This window comes from Pristiophorus japonicus, chromosome 8 (genome assembly GCF_044704955.1).
Source record: "Pristiophorus japonicus isolate sPriJap1 chromosome 8, sPriJap1.hap1, whole genome shotgun sequence".
NCBI classification, from domain to species: domain Eukaryota; kingdom Metazoa; phylum Chordata; class Chondrichthyes; family Pristiophoridae; genus Pristiophorus; species Pristiophorus japonicus.
In genome coordinates, this window is record NC_091984.1 from 101,615,610 (window position 1) to 101,637,203 (window position 21,594).

The 21,594-nt window shown below is 42.6% G+C and overlaps 1 protein-coding gene across 1 annotated transcript in view; it reads right to left on the reverse strand.

The window, feature by feature from the left end:
• LOC139269145 (sushi, von Willebrand factor type A, EGF and pentraxin domain-containing protein 1-like) overlaps positions 1 to 21,594 on the reverse strand; it is a 92,578-nt gene that overhangs the window by 28,593 nt on the left and 42,391 nt on the right. The window contains exons 16-17 of the mRNA XM_070888246.1: positions 4,425 to 4,512; positions 1,933 to 2,313 (exon numbers count right to left, since the gene is read on the reverse strand). Of these exons, the coding sequence (XP_070744347.1) occupies positions 1,933 to 2,313; positions 4,425 to 4,512 (469 nt within the window). The remainder of the gene's footprint in view (positions 1 to 1,932; positions 2,314 to 4,424; positions 4,513 to 21,594) is intronic.

Below are 21,594 nucleotides of genomic sequence, written 5' to 3' on the forward strand. Positions count from 1 at the left end.
CACAGCCAGATAGGGAATGGAAGACCAGCAGGAAGAGCAGTGCAAAGAAGGTAGTGCAGGGGTCCCCTGTGGTCATCCCCCTGCAAAACAGATACACTGCTTTGAGTACTGTTGAGGGGGATGACTCATCAGGGGAGGGCAGCACTGTGGCTGGCTCTGTTGAACAGGAGGAAAGGAAAAAGAGTGGGAGAGCGATAGTGATAGGGGATTCAATTGTAAGGGGAATAGATAGGCGTTTCTGCGGCCGCAACCGAGACTCCAGGATGGCATGTTGCCTCCCTGGTGAAAGGGTCAAGGATGTCTCTGAGCGGGTGCAGGACATTCTAAAAAAGGAGGGAGAACAGCCAGTTGTCGTGGTGCACATTGGTACCAACGACAGGTTAAAAAAAAGGGATAAGGTCCTACGAAACAAATTTTAGGAGCTAAATTAAAAAGTAGGACCTCAAAAGTAGTAATCTCGGGATTGCTACCAGTGCCACGTGCTAGTCAGAGTAGGAATCGCAGGATAGCACAGATGAATACATGGCTTGAGCAGTGGTGCAGCAGGGAGGGATTCAAATTCCTGGGGCATTGGAACTGGTTCTGGGGGAGGTGGGACCAGTACAAAGCGGATGATCTGCACCTGGGCATGACCGGAACCAATGTCCTAGGGGGAATGTTTGCTCGTGCTGTTGGGGAGGAGTTAAACTAATATGATAGGGGGATGGGAATCAATGCAGGGAGACAGAGGGAAACAAAAAGGAGACAAAAGCAAAAGACAGAAAGGAGATGAGGAAAAGTGGAGGGCAGAGAAACCCAAGACAAAAAACAAAAAGGGCCACTGTACAGCAAAATTCTAAAAGGAAAAAGGGTGTTAAAAAAACAAGCCTGAAGGCTTTGTGTCTTAATGCAAGGAGTATCCATAATAAGGTAGATGAATTAACTGTGCAAATAGATGTTAACAAATATGATGTGATTGGGATTACGGAGACGTGGCTCCAGGATGATCAGGGCTGGGAACTCAACATCCAGGGGTATTCAACATTCAGGAAGGATAGAATAAAAGGAAAAGGAGGTGGGGTAGCATTACTGGTTAAAGAAGAGATTAATGCAATAGTTAGAATGGACATTAGCTTGGATGATGTGGAATCTATATGGGTAGAGCTGCAGAACACCAAAGGGCAAAAAACATTAGTGGGAGTTGTGTACAGACCTCCAAACAGTAGTAGTAATGTTGGGGAGGGCATCAAACAGGAAATTAGGGGTGCATGCAATAAGGGTGCAGCAGTTATAATGGGTGACTTTAATATGCACATAGATTGGGCTAACCAAACTGGAAGCAATACGGTGGAGGAGTTGATGTGGTATATTTGGACTTTCAGAAGGCTTTCGACAAGGTCCCACACAAGAGATTAATGTGCAAAGTTAAAGCACATGGGATTGGGGGTAGTGTGCTGACATGGATTGAGAACTGGTTGTCAGACAGGAAGCAAAGAGTAGGAGTAAATGTGTACTTTTCAGAATGGCAGGCGGTGACTAGTGGGGTACCGCAAGGTTCTGTGCTGGGGCCCCAGCTGTTTACACTGTACATTAATGATTTAGATGAGGGGATTAAATGTAGTATCTCCAAATTTGCGGATGACACTAAGATAGGTGGCAGTGTGAGCTGCGAGGAGGATGCTATGAGGCTGCAGTGCGACTTGGATAGGTTCGGTGAGTGGGCAAATGCATGGCAGATGAAGTATAATGTGGATAAATGTGAGGTTATCCACTTTGGTGGTAAAAACAGAGAGACGGACTATTAACTGAACGGTGATCCTTCCAGAAATTTCCATACAAAATATTTTAGTTGTGAGCTCAGTTAGGGTTTGGAGTTGTGCAAACATTAAATGTTCGAAGATCACTCATCATAGTCACCAAGCTCTGATAATTGCAATAAGGTTTTGATCTTACCTAAATAGCATATTGCTCGTTTCTGTTTTTCACAGGGATCATTATTCCATTTTCCAGCATCTTTCAGTCTCTTTATATAAATTTCTACACAATCTTCCACCCCAGGAGTTGGTTCACCTTCAGCCCAGTTTTCTGCCTCTTTATCCAGTGATTTGTTCGTTCCAACCCAGGTCCAAACTCCACGACTCTTTCTTATTCCAATCCAGTAGTAACTTGGATGTCTTGGAGTAACCATATTCAGATGTTTGTTTTCTTCACTGTTCTGAATTGAAACCAGGTCAGTGAAGGACTCTCGGCAGAATTCTCTGGCAGCTGGCCATGTCATATCTATTATTGAATAGCTATAGTTCCAGCTGTGGACTCCTTCCCAAATTGCTAGTTCTGTGAAGATAATACATTTCCCTGTAACACCTGAACGATAAACACATCGCAATTCATATGATCAGTTCCACTAGACTGTTGCATGCTTAAGCAGAATGTTAAAAATTTGAATCTAAATCTAGATTGCCACTGGTATTCACTAATGTTCATTGAGCATTGAAATTCTCAGCAAGAACAGTAGAGTATGCTATCCTGAGGGGAGAGGGGTCCAGGTGGGAGAGAAAAAGCTGGCTGGACCAGGCTACCTGCCCAATGGTTCATCTCCTGTTGAAGAATCATTAAGTGGTATTTATGACAGAAGTCTACAGCCCATGAGGTCTCTCCCACCCAGTAGAAAGAAAGGAGATTCACGGAGGGACTTTAAAAAGGCCATTTAAAAAAAAATAGTGGTTAACAAGTATTATCTAGGAAAATTGTTGACATCAGATTAGAAATTAGAATCTGAAATCTGATACTAAATACACTAACTACAGAAATGAGGCAACAGTAACCAAGATTTTCCAATAGATGGTGTTTAATACTAGTGTTATCCCATAAATGTGTTAAAATGCAGTTGACTGGAAAATATAGGCTAGTGTTCTTAAATCACCAAGGAACTTAAACTACCCCCACACTACAAACCACAGTGAATTTGATATAGCTCCCAAAAAAGCTCAACATGGTCTGGCTATAAGCCTTATGATGTGCAAAGAAGAGGGGTTTGATTGAAAGTACAGCAGGACATGGGCTCGTCACAACTTAAGCTGCAGGTGTATTGAACAGCTATAATTTTTATTGCAGAGGGAAAGAACTAGACAATAATGAAGTTTACTAGAGTGCATTTAGGGATTATGAGTGAGATGGCAGTACTGAAGGTTTGAGATTTATTTTCTAGCAGAGAAAATATTTTCTCCTCTTTTCTTGAACAGATTTTTTTACACGTTTTTGGTGCATTTTCTGGTATTTTGGAGCCTATTGTAATTCTGCCCTTTATGCCAACATTAGTTTGCCCAGCAAGGGTCACAGATATTTTACTGCAAAAATAAAAAAGCTATGGAGACTTCAGTACTATTTTACAGGATCCACTTCCTTTCATTGCAAATCTAACCCCAGATACATCCCATTAATATGTGAAGTTAAACCGTTTACAACACACACTTAGCAATAATCACAACTGGCACTGCTTTTCACACTCACAGATCAAAAGTGGCTCAATATTATATCTGTCCCGCCCTGTCCCAGACCCCATGGTAACCCAGAGCCAGATTGTGAATTACCTACATTGAGTATATGCTGATTTAACAAAACTTTTATTTTAAAGTATCTTTAGGGTGGCTAAGGGTGAATTCATGTTGTAAAAACACAACTTTTAGAACTAAGTTTTGATGAAAGATCACACTGAAATATTACCTGTATTTTCCTCTTTTAGATGCTAATCAACTTGTATATTATGCATTTCAAACATTTCTTAAATCTTTTAAACATATGAGGCTGTTAATTACTGTTGGCGACAATAGTAGACAAATACATATCCGGGCCAATTTGCTTCTACTGGTGTAAATCAGGTCTAAATTATTAAGAACTGTAGCTAATCCCATCATGGTAATGTACAAATAGCACTCAAATTTCATGGGTCAACTCATTACATAATTATTCACAGATCCAGGTGCCTTTTTGAATTATCTGTCCATATAAATGGTCATCCAAGCTGCCTATCGTGCACCAAGTCTTATTCCCTCAGCACCCTTTCCTTACTGAACTACGTTAATACCCAGTCCCCAATGCCTTCAATTTAAAATTCTCATCCTTGTGTTTAAATCTCTTCATAGATTTGTTCCTCCCGATAACTCCACCCTGAACTGTCTGTTCTTTTTGTAATTTTATTAATTTTGTGAGCTGCCATTAATGGGACCTGGAATTGAAATGGCTAATAAGTTTCCTGCACTTCCCTCTTATTGCTTGCTGGCACACGTTTTAATCTTTCTTCCCATGCTGTTCTCTCCAGTAGTTCAGCATTGAAAGAAAACAGAGTGTTAAATTGAGTAGTGTTCCTGAAGTAACTGCAAAAGATTGCCAAATATATGCCAGCACTAAGGTCACAGTAGAGCTATAGCATGAGAGTAAAACCTTACCATAGATAACGACTAAAAGCAAAAAGTGAGCAGTGCTTCTCTGAGTTTGACGGTGCCTTTGCCAATCATAGATTTCCATGCAAGGTGCCTATTAAAGAGAAACCCACCATTATATGATTATTTCAAGCAAACAAAGCTGGAATGCAATATTTAAAAAAAAACATTCCTCTGCGTGTCTTTTAGAATAGAACGAACTTTATCTTATAAATGTTAATACTTGTAGCTCCTAGTGTAACATTTTAACGTTGTCACAGGTCATAATGCCGTATTTCAAAAACTGGAAACATGTTACCCAATTTAGACAAGCTTCTTGTTGGAAAATTAGAAAAAAAACATGACTGCAGTGAAAGAAACAATGAAATATTAACTGAGAAATTAGTGTTGTTGGTATTAGTGGATAAACAATAGGTTCTGTAACATTTCACTGCACGCTGTCCACTAGCTCATTTAAATTAAGTGAGCTAACACCTGCATTAAAATAGTGGAGAGAGGAACATTGTACAAAAGCATTCAGCTTTCAACCACTCACCTCGCGAACAGTCATTTCTAGGCTTTAAAATTAACAAAAATAGAAGGGGGGATACAGGAATACATGTTACAATTAAAACTCCAGAACCCTATTCCATTTGACTCCAGTGCTTTCTTTTCCTGTTCATAACCATCAGTGTTGTTGTCATATACTCCACAAACTGGCACTGGTTCCCGCAGATACTGCAGAAAGCATGCAGAGCGTCCCTCTCACTTTTAATCATTTTACTCAAATAAAATGCACTCGCATGACAAACTCGAGCATAATATTCACGTTAAGGTGTTATTCACAATCTCATCATAGAAGTTGAAATAAAAATCCAGATCGTATTTGGAAGACGCTGCTTTTCTTTACTGTTTTATGTATATTTGTTTCGTATTTCAGTATTTTTGGTAGCTCCGATTTTAAAATATTTTGTCTTGCTTTCTGCTGTGTGGGTCAAAAAACTTCCCAAAAGCAAATGTACCCTACCATTTTTTTGGCCTGCAGAATCCTGTCTTCGCTCCTCCAAGTCTCCATGCAGATATTTTATAGGTGAAGAATCCAGTGGAATTTATCTCTAGTGCTGCAACTCTGTGTTTCTGCACACTAAATCTTTCAGTATTGTTCAGGGCTTTATATCCTCTGACATCAACCCTCTGATGACGTCGGGCAATCAACATTAAATAATTGCGTGTTCCTGCTTAAACACCCAAGGCCACCAAAAACAAAAGAGATTTTATCTGCCGTCAGCATCTCATTCACATTAAAAGTTATTTCCAAGTGAATTATATATTTAATTTCATATGCCGAACGAAGGATAAAGAGAATTGTTATATCAGTGGCTGAATGGAGACACTGTTACAAAAGTTTCCGAAGCAGAAAACAAAGTTAGAATTAACCTTTTAATTAGTGCAGTTTATGTACTTTTAAAAGAAACTGTTTAAAGTTTCATTTTCACTGAGCCAACTTGGCTCAGTTGGTGGCACTCTTGCCTCTGGGTCAGAAGGTTGAAGTCCCACATTGGTACTCGAGTGCATAGTACTCCAGTACAACCCTGAGGGAGGTCTGCATTGTCAGGAGGTACCATTCTTTGGGTGTGTTGCTAAACACTGATGTTCAGTCTGCCTGTTTAGATGAACGTTCTCGGTATATTGGTAAGAAGGGAAGGTTGAATATTCTGGACAGATGAGATCAAATGGTTCAAAAGGCCTACTTCATCTACATAAGAACATAAGAAGTAGGAGCAGGAGTAGGCCTTACGGTCCCTCGAGCCTGCTCTGCCATTTAATACGATCATAGCTGATACGATCATGGATTCAGGTCCGCTTCCCTGCCCGCTCTCCATAACCCCTTATTCCCTTATCGTTTAAGAAACTTCTAGTTCTGTCTTAAATTTATTCAATATCCCAGCTTCCACAGCTCTCTGAGGCAACGAATTCCACAGATTTACAACCCTCTGAGAGAAGAAATTTCTTCTCCATCTCAGTTTTAAATGGGCGGCTCCTTATTCTAAGATTATGCCCTCTAGTTCTAGTCCCCCCCTATTAGTGGAAACATCCTCTCTGCATCCACCCTGTCAAGCCCCCTCATAATCTTATACGTTTTGATAAGATCACATCTCATCCTTCTGAATTCCAATGCGTAGAGGCCCAACCTACTCCACCTTTCCTCATACGTCAACCCCTCATCTCTGGAATCAACCTAGTGAACCTTTTCTGAGCTGCCTCCAAAGCAGTATATCCTTTCGTAAATATGGAAACCAAAACTGCACGCAGTATTCCAGGTGTGGCCTCCCTGATTTTATACTCTCTGCTTTTATACTCCACCCCCTTTGCAATAAAAGCCAAGATTCCACTGGCCTCCCTGATCACTTGCTCTACCTGCACACTATCCTTTTGTGTTTCATGCACAAGTACCCCAAGGTCCCGCTGTACTGCAGCACTTTGCAATCTTTCTCTATTTAAATAATAACTTGCTCTTTTATTTTTTTCTGCCAAAGTGCATGACTTCACACTTTCCAACATTATGCTCCATCTGCCAAATTTTTGCCCATTCACTTGGCCTGTCTATGTCCTTTTGCAGATTTTTGTGTCCTCACACATTGCTTTTCCTCCCATCTTTGTATCGCCAGCAAACTTGGCTACATTACACTCAGTCCCTTCTTCCAAGTCGTTAATATAGATTGTAAATAGTTGGGATCCCAGCACTGATCCCTGCGGCACCCCACTAGTTACTGATTGCTAACTCGAGAATGAACCATTTATCCCGACTCTCTGTTTTCTGTTAGTTAGCCAATCCTCTATCCATGCTAATATATTGCCCCCAACCCCATGAACTTTTATCTTGTGCAGTAACCTTTTATGTGGCACCTTGTCAAATGCCTTCTGGAAGTTCAAATACACCACAGCCACTGGTTCCCCTTTATCCACCCTGTTCGTTACATCCTCAAAGAAACATAGATACATAGAAACATAGAAAATAGGTGCAGGAGTAGGCCATTCGGCCCTTCGAGCCTGCACCACCATTCAGTAAGATCATGGCTGATCTTTCACCTCAGTATCCCTTTCCTGCTTTCTCTCTCCATACCCCTTCATCCCTTTAGCCATAAGGGCCACATCTAACTCCCTCTTGAATATATATAACAAACTGGCATCAACAACTCTCTGCGGTAGGGAATTCCACAGGTTAACAACTCTCTGAGTGAATAAGTTTCTCCTCATCTCGGTCCTAAATGGCTTACCCCTTATCCTTAGACTGTGTCCCCCGGTTCTGGACTTCGCCAACATCGGGAACATTCTTCCTGCATCTAACCTGTCCAGTCCCGTCAGAATTTTATATGTTTCTATGAGATCCCCTCTCATCCTTCTAAACTCCAGTGAATAACGGCCCAGTCGATCCAATCTCTCCTCATATGTCAGACCAGCCATCCCTGGAATCAGTCTGGTGAACCTTCGCTGCACTCCATCAATAGCAAGAATGTCCTTCCTGAGATTAGAAGACCAAAACTGAACACAGTATTCCACGGGAGGCCTCACCAAGGCCCTGTAGAACTGCAGTAAGACCTCCCTGCTCCTATACTCAAAACCCCTAGCTATGAAGGCCAACATGCCATTTGCTGCCTTCACCGCCTGCTGTACCTGCATGCCAACTTTCAATGACTGATGTACCATGACACCCAGGTCTCGTTGCACCTCCCCTTTTCCTAATTTGCTGCCATTCAGATAATAATCTGCCTTCCTGTTTTTGCCACCAAAGTGGATAACCTCACATTTATCCACATTATACTGCATCTGCCATGCATTTGCCCACTCACCTAACCTGTCCAAGTCACCCTGCAGCCTTTTAGCGTCGTCCTCGCAGCTCACAACACCACCCAGTTTAGTGTCATCTGCAAACTTGGAGATATTATACTCAATTCCTTCATCTAATTCATTAATGTATATTGTAAATAGCTGGGGTCCCAGCACTGAGCCCTGCAATACCCCACTAGTCACTGCCTGCCATTCTGAAAAGGACCCATTTATCCCGACTCTCGGCTTCCTGTCTGCCAACCAGTTCACTACTCCAATGCCATGTGCTTTAATTTTGTACACCAATCTCTTGTGTGGGACCTTGTCAAAAGCTTTTTGAAATCCAAATACATCACATCCACTGGCTCTCCCTTGTCCACTCTACGAGTCTATCCTCAAAAAATTTCAGAAGTTTTGTCAAGCATGATTTCCCTTTCAGAAATCCATGTTGACTTGGACCGATCTTGTCACTGCTTTCCAAATGCGCTGTTATTTCATCTTTAGTAATTGATTCCAACATATTCCCCACTACTGATGTCAGGCTAACTGGTCTATAATTACTCGTTTTCTCTTCCTCCTTTTTTTAAAAGTGGTGTTACATTAGCTACCCTCCAGTCCATAGGAACTGATCCAGAGTCTATAGACTGTTGGAAAATGATCACCAATGCATCCACTATTTCTAGGGCCACTTCCTTAAGTACTCTGGGATGTTTTGCAGTCAGTTTTTATGTTCCCGGCAAGTTTCCTCTCATGCTCTTTTCCCCTTCCTAATTAAACCCTTTGTCCTCCTCTGCTGAATTCTAAATTTCTCCCAGTCCTCAGGTTTGCTACTTTTTCTGGCCAATTTATATGCCTCTTCCTTGGATTTACCACTATCCTTAATTTCCCTTGTAAGCCATGGTTGAGCCACCTTCCCCATTTTATTTTTACTCCAGACAGGGATGTACAATTATTGAAGTTCATCCATGTGATCTTTAAATGTTTGCCATTGCCTATCCACAGTCAACCCTCTAAGTATCATTTGCGATTCTATTCTAGCCAATTCACGTGTCATACCAGCGAAGTTACCTTTCTTTAAGTTCAGGGCCCTAGTCTCTGAATTAACTGTGTCACTTTCCATCTTAATAAGGAATTAGACTATATTCTGGTCACTCTTCCCCAAGGAGCCTCGCACAACAAGATTGCTAACAAGTCCTTTCTCATTACACATCACCCAGTCTAGGATGGCCAGCCCTTTATTTGGTTCCTCAACATATTGGTCCAGAAAACCATCCCTAATACACTCGAGGAAATCCTCCTCCATCGTATTGCTACCAGTTTGGTTAGCCCAATCTATATGTAAATTAAAGTCGCCCATGATAACTGCTGTACCTTTATTGCATGCATCCCTAACTTCTTGTTTGATGCTGTCCCCAACCTCACTACTACTGTTTGGTGGTCTGTACACAACTCCCACTAGCGTTTTCTGCCCTTTGGTATTCAGCAGCTCTACCCATACAGATTCCACATCATCCAAGCTAATGTCCCTCCTTATTATTGCATTAATTTCCTCTTTAACCAGCAACGCCACCCCACCTCCTTTTCCTTTCTGTCTATCCTTCCTGAATGTTGAATACCCCTGGATGTTAAGTTCCCAGCCTTGGTTACCCTGGAGCCATGTCTCCGTGATGCCAATGATATCATATTCATCAATTGCTGCCTGTGCAGTTAATTCGTCCATCTTGGTACGAATACTCCTCGCATTGAGGCACAGAGCCTTCAGGCTTGTCCTTTTAACACACTTTGCCCTTTTAGAATTTTGCTGTAATGTGGACCTTTTTGATTTTTGCCTTGGGTTTCTCTGCCCTCCACTTTTTATTTATTTCTATCTTTTGCTTCTGCCCCTATTTTACTTCCCTCTGACTCCCTGCATAGGTTCCCATCCCCCTGCCATATTGGTTTAACCCCTCCCCAACAGCACTAGCAAACACTCCCCCTAGGACATTGGTTCTGGTCCTGCCCAGGTGCAGACCGTCCGGTTTGTACTGGTCCCACCTCCCCCAGAACCGGTTCCAATGTCCCAGGAATTTGAATCCCTCCCTTCTGCACCACTCCTCAAGCCACGTATTCATCTGAGCTATCTTGTGATTCCTACTCTGACTAGCACATGGTACTGGTAGCCATATTGAGATTACTACAAATTCCAGCAAATTTGTCAAACATGACTTCCCCTTCATAAATCCATGCTGACTGCCTGACTGAATTTTGCTTTTCCAAATGTCCTGTTACTGCTTCTTTAATAATGGACTCCAACATTTTTCCAACCACAGATGTTCGGCTATCTGGTCTATAGTTTCCTGCTTTTTGTCTGCCTCCTTTTTTAAATAGGGGCGTTACATTTGCAGTTTTCCAATATGCTGGGACCTCGCCAGAATCCAGGGAATTTTGGTAAATTGCAACCAATGCATTTACAATCCCTGCCGCTATTTCTCTTGACCCTAGGATGCAAGCCTTCAGGTCCAGGGGATTTATCTGCCTTTAGTTCCATTATCTTACTGAGTACCACCTCCTTAGTGATTGTGATTGTGTTAAGTTCCTTCCCCCCCCTCTACAGCCCTTTGACTATCCACTGTTGAAATATTGTTAGTGTCCTCTACCGTAAAGACTGATACAAAATATTTGTTCAGAGTTTCTGCCATCTCCATGTTCCCCATTACTAGTTACCCGGTCTCGTCCTCTAAGGGACCAACATTTACTTTAGCCACTCTTTTCCTTTTTATATACCTGATGAAACTCTTGCTATCTGTTTTTATATTTTGTGCTAGTTTATTTCCATAGTCTATCTTCCCTTTCTTAATCATTGTTTCAGTCATTCTTTGCTGGCTTTTAAAAGCTTCCCAATCAAAACTAGTCCTCCCACTAGTTTTGGCCACATTGTATGCCCTTGTTTTTAATTGGATACTGCCCTTTATTTCTTTAGTTAGCCATGGATGGCTATCTTTTCTCTTGTACCCTTTCCTCCTCACTGGAATATATTTTTCTTGAGAGTTGTGGAATATCTCGTTAAAAGTACACCACTGTTCATCAACCGTCCTACACTTTAATCTATTTTCCCAGTCTACTTTAGCCAACTCTGCCCTCATACCTGCATTGTCTCCTTTATTTAAGCTTAGTATGCTGGTTAGAGATCCAACTTTCTCACCCTCCATCTGAATTTGAAACTCTATCATGCTATGATCACTCATTCCAAGGGGATCCTTTATTAGGAGATTGTTTATTAATCCTGTCTCAAGATCTGATGTGATCTTGTGTAGAAGTTGCATTTATTGAAGAAATTTTCTGTTGAGGAGGTAAAACATAGCATGTCAGAGTATCAACATGTGATACCCTGGAACTGGCCTTCCTCCAACTCCTGATTTTCTGATCTCTGCCCTATAAGGAGGTAAGAGGGGAATATTGTAAGATCCTTCATCTGATTGCTCCCATATGCCATCTGGTGGCTGACTCAAGAATAGTGTTAGTGGAGACTTTTGAGATGGACGGGACTGTATGGCTCAAAGATTGCCAGATGAGAAATAAAATAGGGAAGGGAAGAACATCTTCAAAGAGGCACCATAGTATAAAATGCTTTTTATGCTGAATTGATATTCAAACAAATAAGCCAACTTTTATTTTATAATAATTCACTCACTAAAGGAACAAAAATCTTATTAAACTTTTGGATTGTATTAGAAAGGAAATGGCTTGGCTGCGATATTAATCTGAATACAATTTTTGGAGCCATTAATTAGCTGTTGAAAAACGGCAGTACAAAAGTTTATTTACTGCTAATGCTTCCTGTATATTCTCAAATGAAATCATATTTTTACTTTTTGGCAAAGAGAATACGATTAATTGACACAAGTTAGGCAGCTTAATTTCACTCACAGTTACTTCACCCTTTTCCTGGATTTTCACCCATATTCCTGGGTCACGCTAAACTCATGCTTTGTTTCATATGTAGACATTTGCATGATAGACAGGTGGAGACCTTTCACTTCAGTTCTTTCTTAATTGAGATTTAAGTTAAGTGTGAGCTGGGAATTTTGGTAGGAAGAAAAAGGAGGCCACGTAATCATTGGAAAATTAAGGGCTGAATTTTAACCTAGAAGAGCGCATGGGTTTGAATGCAGGTGGGGGGGCTTAAAACCAGAGAAAATGTGAGCAGTCTGGAAGCTGGCTTCAATCTGCCGACTTGCGCATTTAACACAAACGTATTCGGCAGTGTGCACGCAACCCCTTCGGCAAAGGCGGATTATCAATTACCATATGTTAATCGCTCAATTGGAACGATATTAACTTTTGACTTTAACGTTGGGTCCATGGGTTACCCGTGCTTCCCGAAACTCGCCAGTGAGAAAAGGCAAGATGCAGCGGCAATTGAGGGGGTTGAACCAATCTTGGGCAAACATGCTAATACATACTCAGTACTTATAGCTGCTTTCTTATCCGTTTGTGAGAAAGGGGTTGTTCACAGTATTTTTGCTGAAAGGTTACTTTCTGCACTTTGGAGGTTTTCTCTCTTACATCAGGATGTGTGCCCCTTATGCTGCCTTAGATTGGAACTCAGATAAGGACCAAGATGATCAGCAACGGCCCCCGCAGAAGCCTGCTGCTCACAGATCGATAGCTCCAGCAGCTAACCCACAAAACAGGGTCTACAGGCAGAGGTTGAGTTTCCTTGAAAAGTCTGAATACCAGTGTTTCAGGAGGCTTAGGATGTCACATAAAAACCTAGAAATTTACAGAGCAGAAGGAGGCCATTACGGCCCATTGTGCACGCACCGGCCGACAAAGAGCCACACAGCACTCGACCAGCAGCCCTGAAGGTTACATATAAACCTATGAACAATGGCGGACAGGTAAAGAGCATCTGGCCCAACCAGTCTGCCCCACACAACCATGGTACCCCACGTATCGCAACACTTTACACTCCACCCCACCCAGAGCCATGCGATCTCCTGGGAGAGGCAAAAAAACATTAAAAACCCAGGCCAATAGGGGAAAAAAATCAAAATTCCTCTCCGATCCATCCAGGTGACTGAAACTAGTCCAGGAGATCACTCTGACCATATTAGATTCCCTAAGCTACTTGCCATCATATCTGCGCCAGTCAGCAAGAGGTTATCCAGTCTAATCCCACTTACCAGCTCTAGGTCCGTAACCCTGCAGGTCACGGCACTTCAAGTGCCTATCCAAACACCTTTTAAATGTGATGAGGGTTTCTGCTCTACCTCCTTTCCAGGTTGTGAGTTCCAGACCCCCACAACCTCTGCATGAAGAAGCTTCCCCTCATATCCCCTCAACATTCCACCAAACATCTTAAACCTGTGCCCTCTTGTAATTGACCCTTCCACCAAGTGAAATAGGCCCTTGCTATCCACTATATCCAGGCTTCTCAAAATTTTATACACCACAATGAGATCTCCCCTCAGCCTCCTCTGTTCCAAGGAGAACAAATCCAGCCTATCCAATCTATCCTTATAGCTAAAATTCTCTACTCCAGGCAGCATCCTCAGAAATCTCTGCACCCTCTCCAGTGTAATCACGTCCTTTCTATAATACGGCGACCAGAACTGCACGCAATATTCCAGCTGTGGCCTAACCAGTGTATTATACAATTTAAGCATAACCTCCCTGCTCTTGTATTCTATTCCTTGGCCAATAAAGGCAAGCATTCCGTATGCCTTCTTAACCACCTTATCCACCTGGCTTGCTACTTTCAGGAATCTGTGGACAAGCACTCCAGGGTCCCTTTGTTCATCTACACTTCTAAGTGGCTTACCGTTTAATGTGTATACCCTTTCCTTATTAGCCCTCCCCAAGTGCATTACCTCATACTTCTCCAAATGAAATTCCATTTGCCACTGTTCTGCCCACCCGACCAGTAGATTGATTGTTGCTCGAACGGCAATTTCGCTAGTTGTGTGACTAGTAGTTGCCTGCGACGGTTCTTGAGTTAAATACCAAATGACACACTAGACAATGGCGGTACCGTTAATGTTCGTTTAATACAGAAGTAGTACAAGACTCGCCACTTATACTTTATAGTTACCCAACAGGTCCACGGATGATCAGTCCATCCTAACACTGTTCCGTCCAGGGTCTCTTCCCTGGCACCTACTTTTGCCGAGTGTTGCTCCTAGGTTCTCGCTATGGACTGTCCGAACCTGTCTATCTTTATACCCTCCTTCTCACGCAATATTCCTGTTCTCTCCCTAACCTGTCGAGTTGGCGTCAGTAAGTCTAAGTTGATCAGCTAAATTCAATGACCATTGTTTTGCTAATATCTGGCCGATTCCCTAGTTTTGGCTACATATTGTAACACAATTGATGTGACTAGCTTCTTTCCTGCTGAAATTGACAGTGCATAATAGGATTGATAAAACTCCACTCGGCTAGCACACTACATCGACTTTTCACTGTCTGTCATATTAACTTCCTGTTACCTTATGGCCTATACTTCCACATTGATACTCTTCTGCAGTCCATGACTTTCCTCTTCATTATCAACCACACAGCCAATTTTAGTGTCATCTGCAAACTTCTTAAGCCTACCCCCTATATTCAAATCTAGATTATTGATGTATACCACAAAAAGCAAGGGACCTTTTTGACTGTAGAGATGCCAACCTTGAGTAAGGCCATAGCGATAGCCCAGGTGTTCATTGCCACCAGTGACAATACAAAGCAAATCTCTCAGCACACAAGTACTGTGAACATAGTGTTGTTGTTTTTGAATCGTAATGTACAGGGCAGATCACACATGACTGCAGCTGCATGTCCACCATCAAGGGTGATGAATGCAAGGCCATTAACACCTTGTTGGCGCTGTGGGAGTGATCATCGTTTCCATTCATGCCGATTCAAAGAGTACGTTTGCAAGGCTGTGGAACAATGGAACACCTCCAACGAATGTGCAGGTGAGCTGCAAATCCTGTTAAACCTGCAAACCACCATGTTGCAGAGGAGGACAGATCCACGGAGGATCACGACGAACCAGAACCTCAGACTGAGGGGACAGAGGTACATGGGGTGCACACATTCACCACGAATTGTCCTCCGATAATGCTGAATGTTGAACTAAATAGACTCCCGATGTCAATGGAGCTGGACACGGGTGCGAGCCAGTCCATCGTGGGCAAAAAGGCTTTGGAAAGGTTGTGGTGCAACAAGGGCTCAAGGCCAGTCTTAACTCCAGTTCGCACAAAACTAAGAACTTACACAAAAGAACTGATTCCCGTAATCGGCAGTGCTACAGTAAAGGTCTCTTGTGCTGCCAGAGTGGTCCTGCACTGCTCGGCAGGAGCTGGCTGGGAAAGATACACTGGAACTGGGACGACGTCCGAGCGCTATCGCCCGCTGACGACACTTCGGGTGCCCAGGTCTTAAACAAGTTCCCTTCGCTGTTCGAACCTGGCATCGGGAAATTCCAAGGAGCAAAAGTGCAGATCCACCTAATTCCGGGGGCCCATCCATCACAAGGCGAGAGCAGTACCATACATGATGAGAGAAAGGGTAGAGATCGAGCTAGACCGGCTGCAAAGAGAGGGCACCATTTCACCGATCGAGTATCAATGAGTGGGCCAGTCCTATTGTCCCAGTCCTGAAGGGAGACAGCACCGTCAGAATCTGTGGCGATTACAAAGTAACTATCAATCGTTTCTCCCTGCAGGACCAATACCCACTACCAAAGGCCGACGACCTATTTGCAACACTGGCGGGAGGAAAAGATGTTCACGAAACTGGATCTGACTTCAGCCTACATGACGCAGGAACTGGAGGAATCATCGAAGGCCCTCACCTGCATCAACACGCACAAAGGTCTTTTTGTTTATAACAGATGCCTGTTTGGAATCCGATCAGTGGCGGCGATATTCCAGAGAAACATGGAAAGCTTATTGAAGTCAGTCCCGCACACCGTGGTCTTCCAGGAAGACATCTTGGTCAGAGGTTGGAACACAGTCGAGCATCTACAGAACCTGGAGGAGGTTCTTAGTCGACTCAACTGCGTGGGGCTCAAGTTAAAACGCTCGAAGTGCATTTTCCTGGCGCCTGAAGTGGAATTCTTGAGAAGGAGGATTTCGGCGGACGGCATCAGGCCCATCAACGCGAAGACTGAGGCAATCGAGAACGCACCGAGGTCACAGAATGTGACGGAGCTGCAGTCATTTCTGGGACTCCTGAACTACTTTGGTAACTTCTTACCGGGTCTCAGCACACTGTTAGAACCACTGCATGTCTTACTACGAAAAGGGGATGAATGGGTTTGGGGCAAAAGCCAAGAAAATGCCTGTGTAAAAGCAAGAAACTCGTTATGCTCAAACAAATTGCTTGTGTTGTATGATCCATGTAAGCGTTTGGTACTAGCATGTGATGCGTCATCATATGGCGTCGGGTGTGTATTGCAACAAGCTAATGATTTCGGAAAACTGCAACCGCTTGCTTATGCATCCAGGAGTCTGTCTAAGGCTGAGAGAGTCTACAGCATGATTGAGAAAGAAGCGTGTGTCTCCGGGGTTAAAAAAAAATGCATCAATACCTGTTTGGGCTAAAATTCGAATTGGAAACTGACCATAAGCCACTAATATCCCTGTTTTCCAAGAGTAAAGTGATAAGGGGTAGGCCATTTCGGACTGAGATGAGGAGAAACTTCTTCACTCAGAGTTGTTAACCTGTGCAATTCCCTACCGCAGAGAGTTGTTGATGCCAGTTCATTGGCTATATTCAAGAGGGAGTTAGATATGGCCCTTACGGCTAAAGGGATCAAGGGGTATGGAGAGAAAGCAGGAAAGGGGTACTGAGGGAATGATCAGCCATGATCTTATTAAATGGTTGTTATATATGTAAACTTGTATTTACTCTGTACAGCCACCAGAGGGCTCATCCCTTGGAGTCCCACGGGATCCCATAATCCCTTGGGAGCACAGGTATTTAAGGAAGCCTCACAGGTTGGAGAGGCACTCTAGAGACCTGCAATAAAAGACTATGGTCACACTTTACTTTGAGCTCATAGTGTTCAGTCTGACTCTTTCTCCATACATAACAGGTTTATCCTGTCCTTCAGGATTTTTTCCATTAATTTCCCCACCACTGAGGTTAGGCTGACAGGCCTGAAATTACTCGGCCCATCCCTTTCTCCCTTCTTAAAGAAGGATACCACGTTAGTAGTCCTCCAGCACCATGCCTCAATCCAAAGAGGACTGGAAAATGATGGTCAAGGCCTCTGCTATTTCCTCTTTTGCTTCACTCAACAGTTTGGGGTGTATTTTATCTGGGCCTGGGGACTTATCCGCTTTCAAAACTGGTAACCCCTTAATACCTCCTCTCTCTCTCTTTATTTCATTCAGAATTTCACACTCCTTGATAGCATATCTTCCCCTTTCCTTTGTGAAAAACAGACACAAAGCATTCATTAAGAACCATACCCACATCTTCCACCTCCACACAAAGATTACCCTCATGGTCTCTAATCAGCCCTACCCTTTCTTTAGTTATCCTCTTGCTCTTAATGTATTTATAGAACATCTTTGGGTTTTCCTTGATCTTACTAGCCAAGAATTTTTCATACTCTTAGCATTTCTAATATCCTTTTTAATTTCACTTCTGAGCTTTCTATATTCCTCCAGAAATGCTACAGTATTTAGCTGTCAGTATATGACATAAGCTTCCCTTTTTTCTTTATCCTCCTCTGTAAGTCCCTAGACATCCAGGGGTCTCTAGAATTGTTATTACCACCCTTTTTCTTTAAGGGCACATGCTTGTCCTGAGCCCTCCGCATCTCCTTCCTGAATGCTTCTCACTGTTTCGACACTGATTTACCTTCAAGTAGCTGTTTCCAGTTCACTGTGGCCAAATCACTTCTCAATTTAGCAAAGTTAGCTTTTCCCCAATTTGTAACTTTTATTCTTGGTCTATCCTTGTCCTTATCCATAACTACCTTGAATCTGACTGAATTATGGTCACTGGCACCCAAGTGCTCTCCCACTGATACCCCTTCCACCTGCCCAGCTTTATTCCCCAAAACTAAATCCAGAACCGCCCCTCCCGTGTTGGGCTTGTTACATACTGACTAAAAGAGTTCTCTTGAATGCATTTTAGGAATTCCACACCCTCTATACCCTTCATACTATTTGTCCCAATCAATATTAGTCTTGTGGAGTATTTATTTTTGGATTACAAAATGTCAAATATGGTAATACTTTTTTTTAACTATTGGAATTCTCATTGTTTTGTAACTATGTGATGTGCCTAACCTCTGTTTTAGAAGCTGAACATTAAGGGCCCAAGTTTCCACATGATTTGCGCCTGATTTTTAGGAGCAACTGGTGGAGAACGGACTATCTTAGAAATCGCAATTCTCCACATTTTTTTTTCTGCAGTTCTAGTCAGTTAGAACAGTTTCACTTTGGAACAGAATTTTTTCTTCAAAAGGGGGCGTGTCTGGCCACTGACGCCTGATTTCAAAGTTTCCACAGTGAAAACGTACTCCAAACTAACTTAGAATGGAGCAAGTGAAGATTTTTGTAGAACTGAAAAAACCTTGTCTACACATTAAAAAATCAGGCGCAGGTTACAAATTAGGCGTCCAGAACGAGGTGGGGGGGGGGGGAGGGAAGTCATTAAATTCTATAATAAATCCTTATTTATATTTATACAAATATTATACAAATAAATCCAACCTGAATAAAAATTTATAAGCAAAGAAAAGATTAAATAAACCATCTTCCTACCTGTGTGAAAGTGCTTCAGGCAGGGAGAATGCTGCAGCAAGCCTCACAAGTTGAGGCAGCCGTTCGTTCCCGCGGGGGGGGGGGGGAAGGAGGCAGCCGTTCGTTCCCGCGGCGGGGGGGGGGGAGGAGGAAGCCGTTCCCGACGGCGGGCGGGGGGGGTGGGAGGAGGGAAACGGCTGCCTCAACTTTCTGAGGCTTCCTGCAGCCTTCTCACTGCTGCAAGAAGACTCAGTGCTGATGTGCTGATGGCAATGTGCTTTTATTAAAAAATGTTCAAAAATTAAACAGTTACAAAGAACTACAAAAATGGCCGAGTGCCAATGTTTCCTTCACACTGCGCGTGCGCGAACGCTCCAACGCGCACGCGCAGGGTTGCCGACAGGAAAAAAACTAATTTAAATGGTACCCGCCCCCTCCCACTTACAAAATCGGCGGGAGTGGTAGGCTCCGCCCCCCTAGGCGCTGCGCCAAGCAGACATGGAGCTGCAGGGCGCTCCAGAATCGCGCGTTTTTTTTTCCGGTGCCGTTTTCGGCGTGAAAAACGGGCGCCCAGCTCAGAGGGGCACCCGTTTTTTATCGTGTGGAAACTTGGGGCCTAAAAGCTCCAATCCAAGTAGGAATAGCGTAAGTAGAAAATCTTTTGCTCTGTAACTTCAAGATATATTTTGTGATACAGTACCTCATAAATTACATCTTTTTAAGCTTCAGCTTCTGACACAGTAGTTGAGGTAAAGTTACGCAGATGTGTACTTTTATTAAAAAGGTTTCCAAACCCAAGATTTTCCAATACAACCAAAATGTTTATCAAGGAGAATCATCTGAAATACCTCAAAATCCCAATTCAAATATTGTACTGTCCATCTTTTATTTAAAACTCTTTTTTTTTTACTGAGCTAGAAACTTTCACGTTATTTAACATAAGGTTTTAAACAAAGGAAAATGGGGGCATACTTCCCTAGCCCGCAGCCTCGAGAGACCCAGGCAGGCTTTTTTTAAAGGCATTACAATTTCCCTTCTCCGTTCTTTATTTCCTTCCTAGATTAAATTTATTGTCTTTCAACCCAATGTAATCACTGATTACGTGTTTTCTTTTGACAAGTGAGCGTGTCGGAAATTGTTTTTAAAAAAAAAACGGGACCACGCATTTTCTTTTGTTAAACAAATCTATCCTTTGTGCATTTCCTAGCTCCGTAACTTATCATCAAAATAAATACCTGTGTTTCTAACTTAAAATGTAATTCAATTCTAGGTTCACACTTTCTTAAAACCTCTACATCTAGGACAACACTACAGAGAGTTAAAAACTTTCAACTCTGTCTGAAAAAGTGGGTGGAGCTAAAACAAACACACAGCTCCACCATTTTTTCAAACAGGCTTTCAGACAAATGAAACCACACAAGCACTTTTCATTTACAAAGCTTATTAATTCTATTGTTTGGCCGGCTCTATTTTTGGATCCCATACGTCACTTAACATAGTCACTATCAGTTTTTTTTTATGGTCGTCTGAAAAATATATACCCGGTCCCCCCATAAAGGAGCAGTGTCCAGCATATCTTTACATGCCATATTCAGTTTTGGTATGTCTACCTCTATATCGGTTTCACTGTATTCTCAGATACTGACCGTCTCCCTACTTGGTTTCACCTAAACCTGGCGTCTATGGTCTCACCGACTTCTTATCGATTTAAACTGTATTCTTAGATACTGATTGTCCCTCTAATCGGTTTCCCCTACCCCTAGATCCTGCAATCCCATCGACACCCTTATCGATTTATCTGTATTCTAAGATACTGATTGCCCATCTATCCGGTTCCCCTTGACCTTAGAGACAACACTCACATCGATACCTTATGATCGTGCCTATCGTGACTTCCTAATTCCCCCAAGTCTTTTACACCATAACAGACCTTTCACAGATTCGGGTATCTCGGGCAACCGACACGTCTCGTAACAGCTCACATCGGATTATGAGTAGTAGTTAAATATACTCACTCATGATTGATCCGTATATGCTCCTCTGTAGGCCGCCTGTTGTACCCTGCTCGCAGCCCCAAAATGTTGTGGTGTATTAAAAATATAACACTCAACACAAAGGTCCGTATATAGAGAAAAAAATTGTTTATGAAAACCTGATTAATCTAGGGAGAACCGGTTGCATCAGTACCCCTACTGAATGCTCTAATCGCCGGTCTCCTGGGACAGGTTGCGCAGTTACATTTTATACAGTCGAAATACAGTCAAAATGGTGAAACTACGTGGGGAAGTATTCCATTGGTTATTTGCCACCAGCCCCTGCCCACCTGTTACTAATACATTGGTTAATACAGTTTACAGCAATTTCATTAGTTACTACAGTTTACAGCAATGTCATTGGTTACTACAGTTACAGTAATTTCCAATGATTTCACTGGTACATTCATTTATCGCCACTGTTGCTGGGGAAAAGCCCCCTATAGGTTACGTGTTACATTTCTTTGAACTTGTTCCCAGGCTAACTCTCAGACTTGTCCTTGACAGATACATCTGGCTATCCTCATTTCAAAGGGGCCTTGTTTCTGCTGTCTTGTGTGACGTGAACATGGCGGTCTCATTTCATTATTTCTGTGAGCTGTCTAC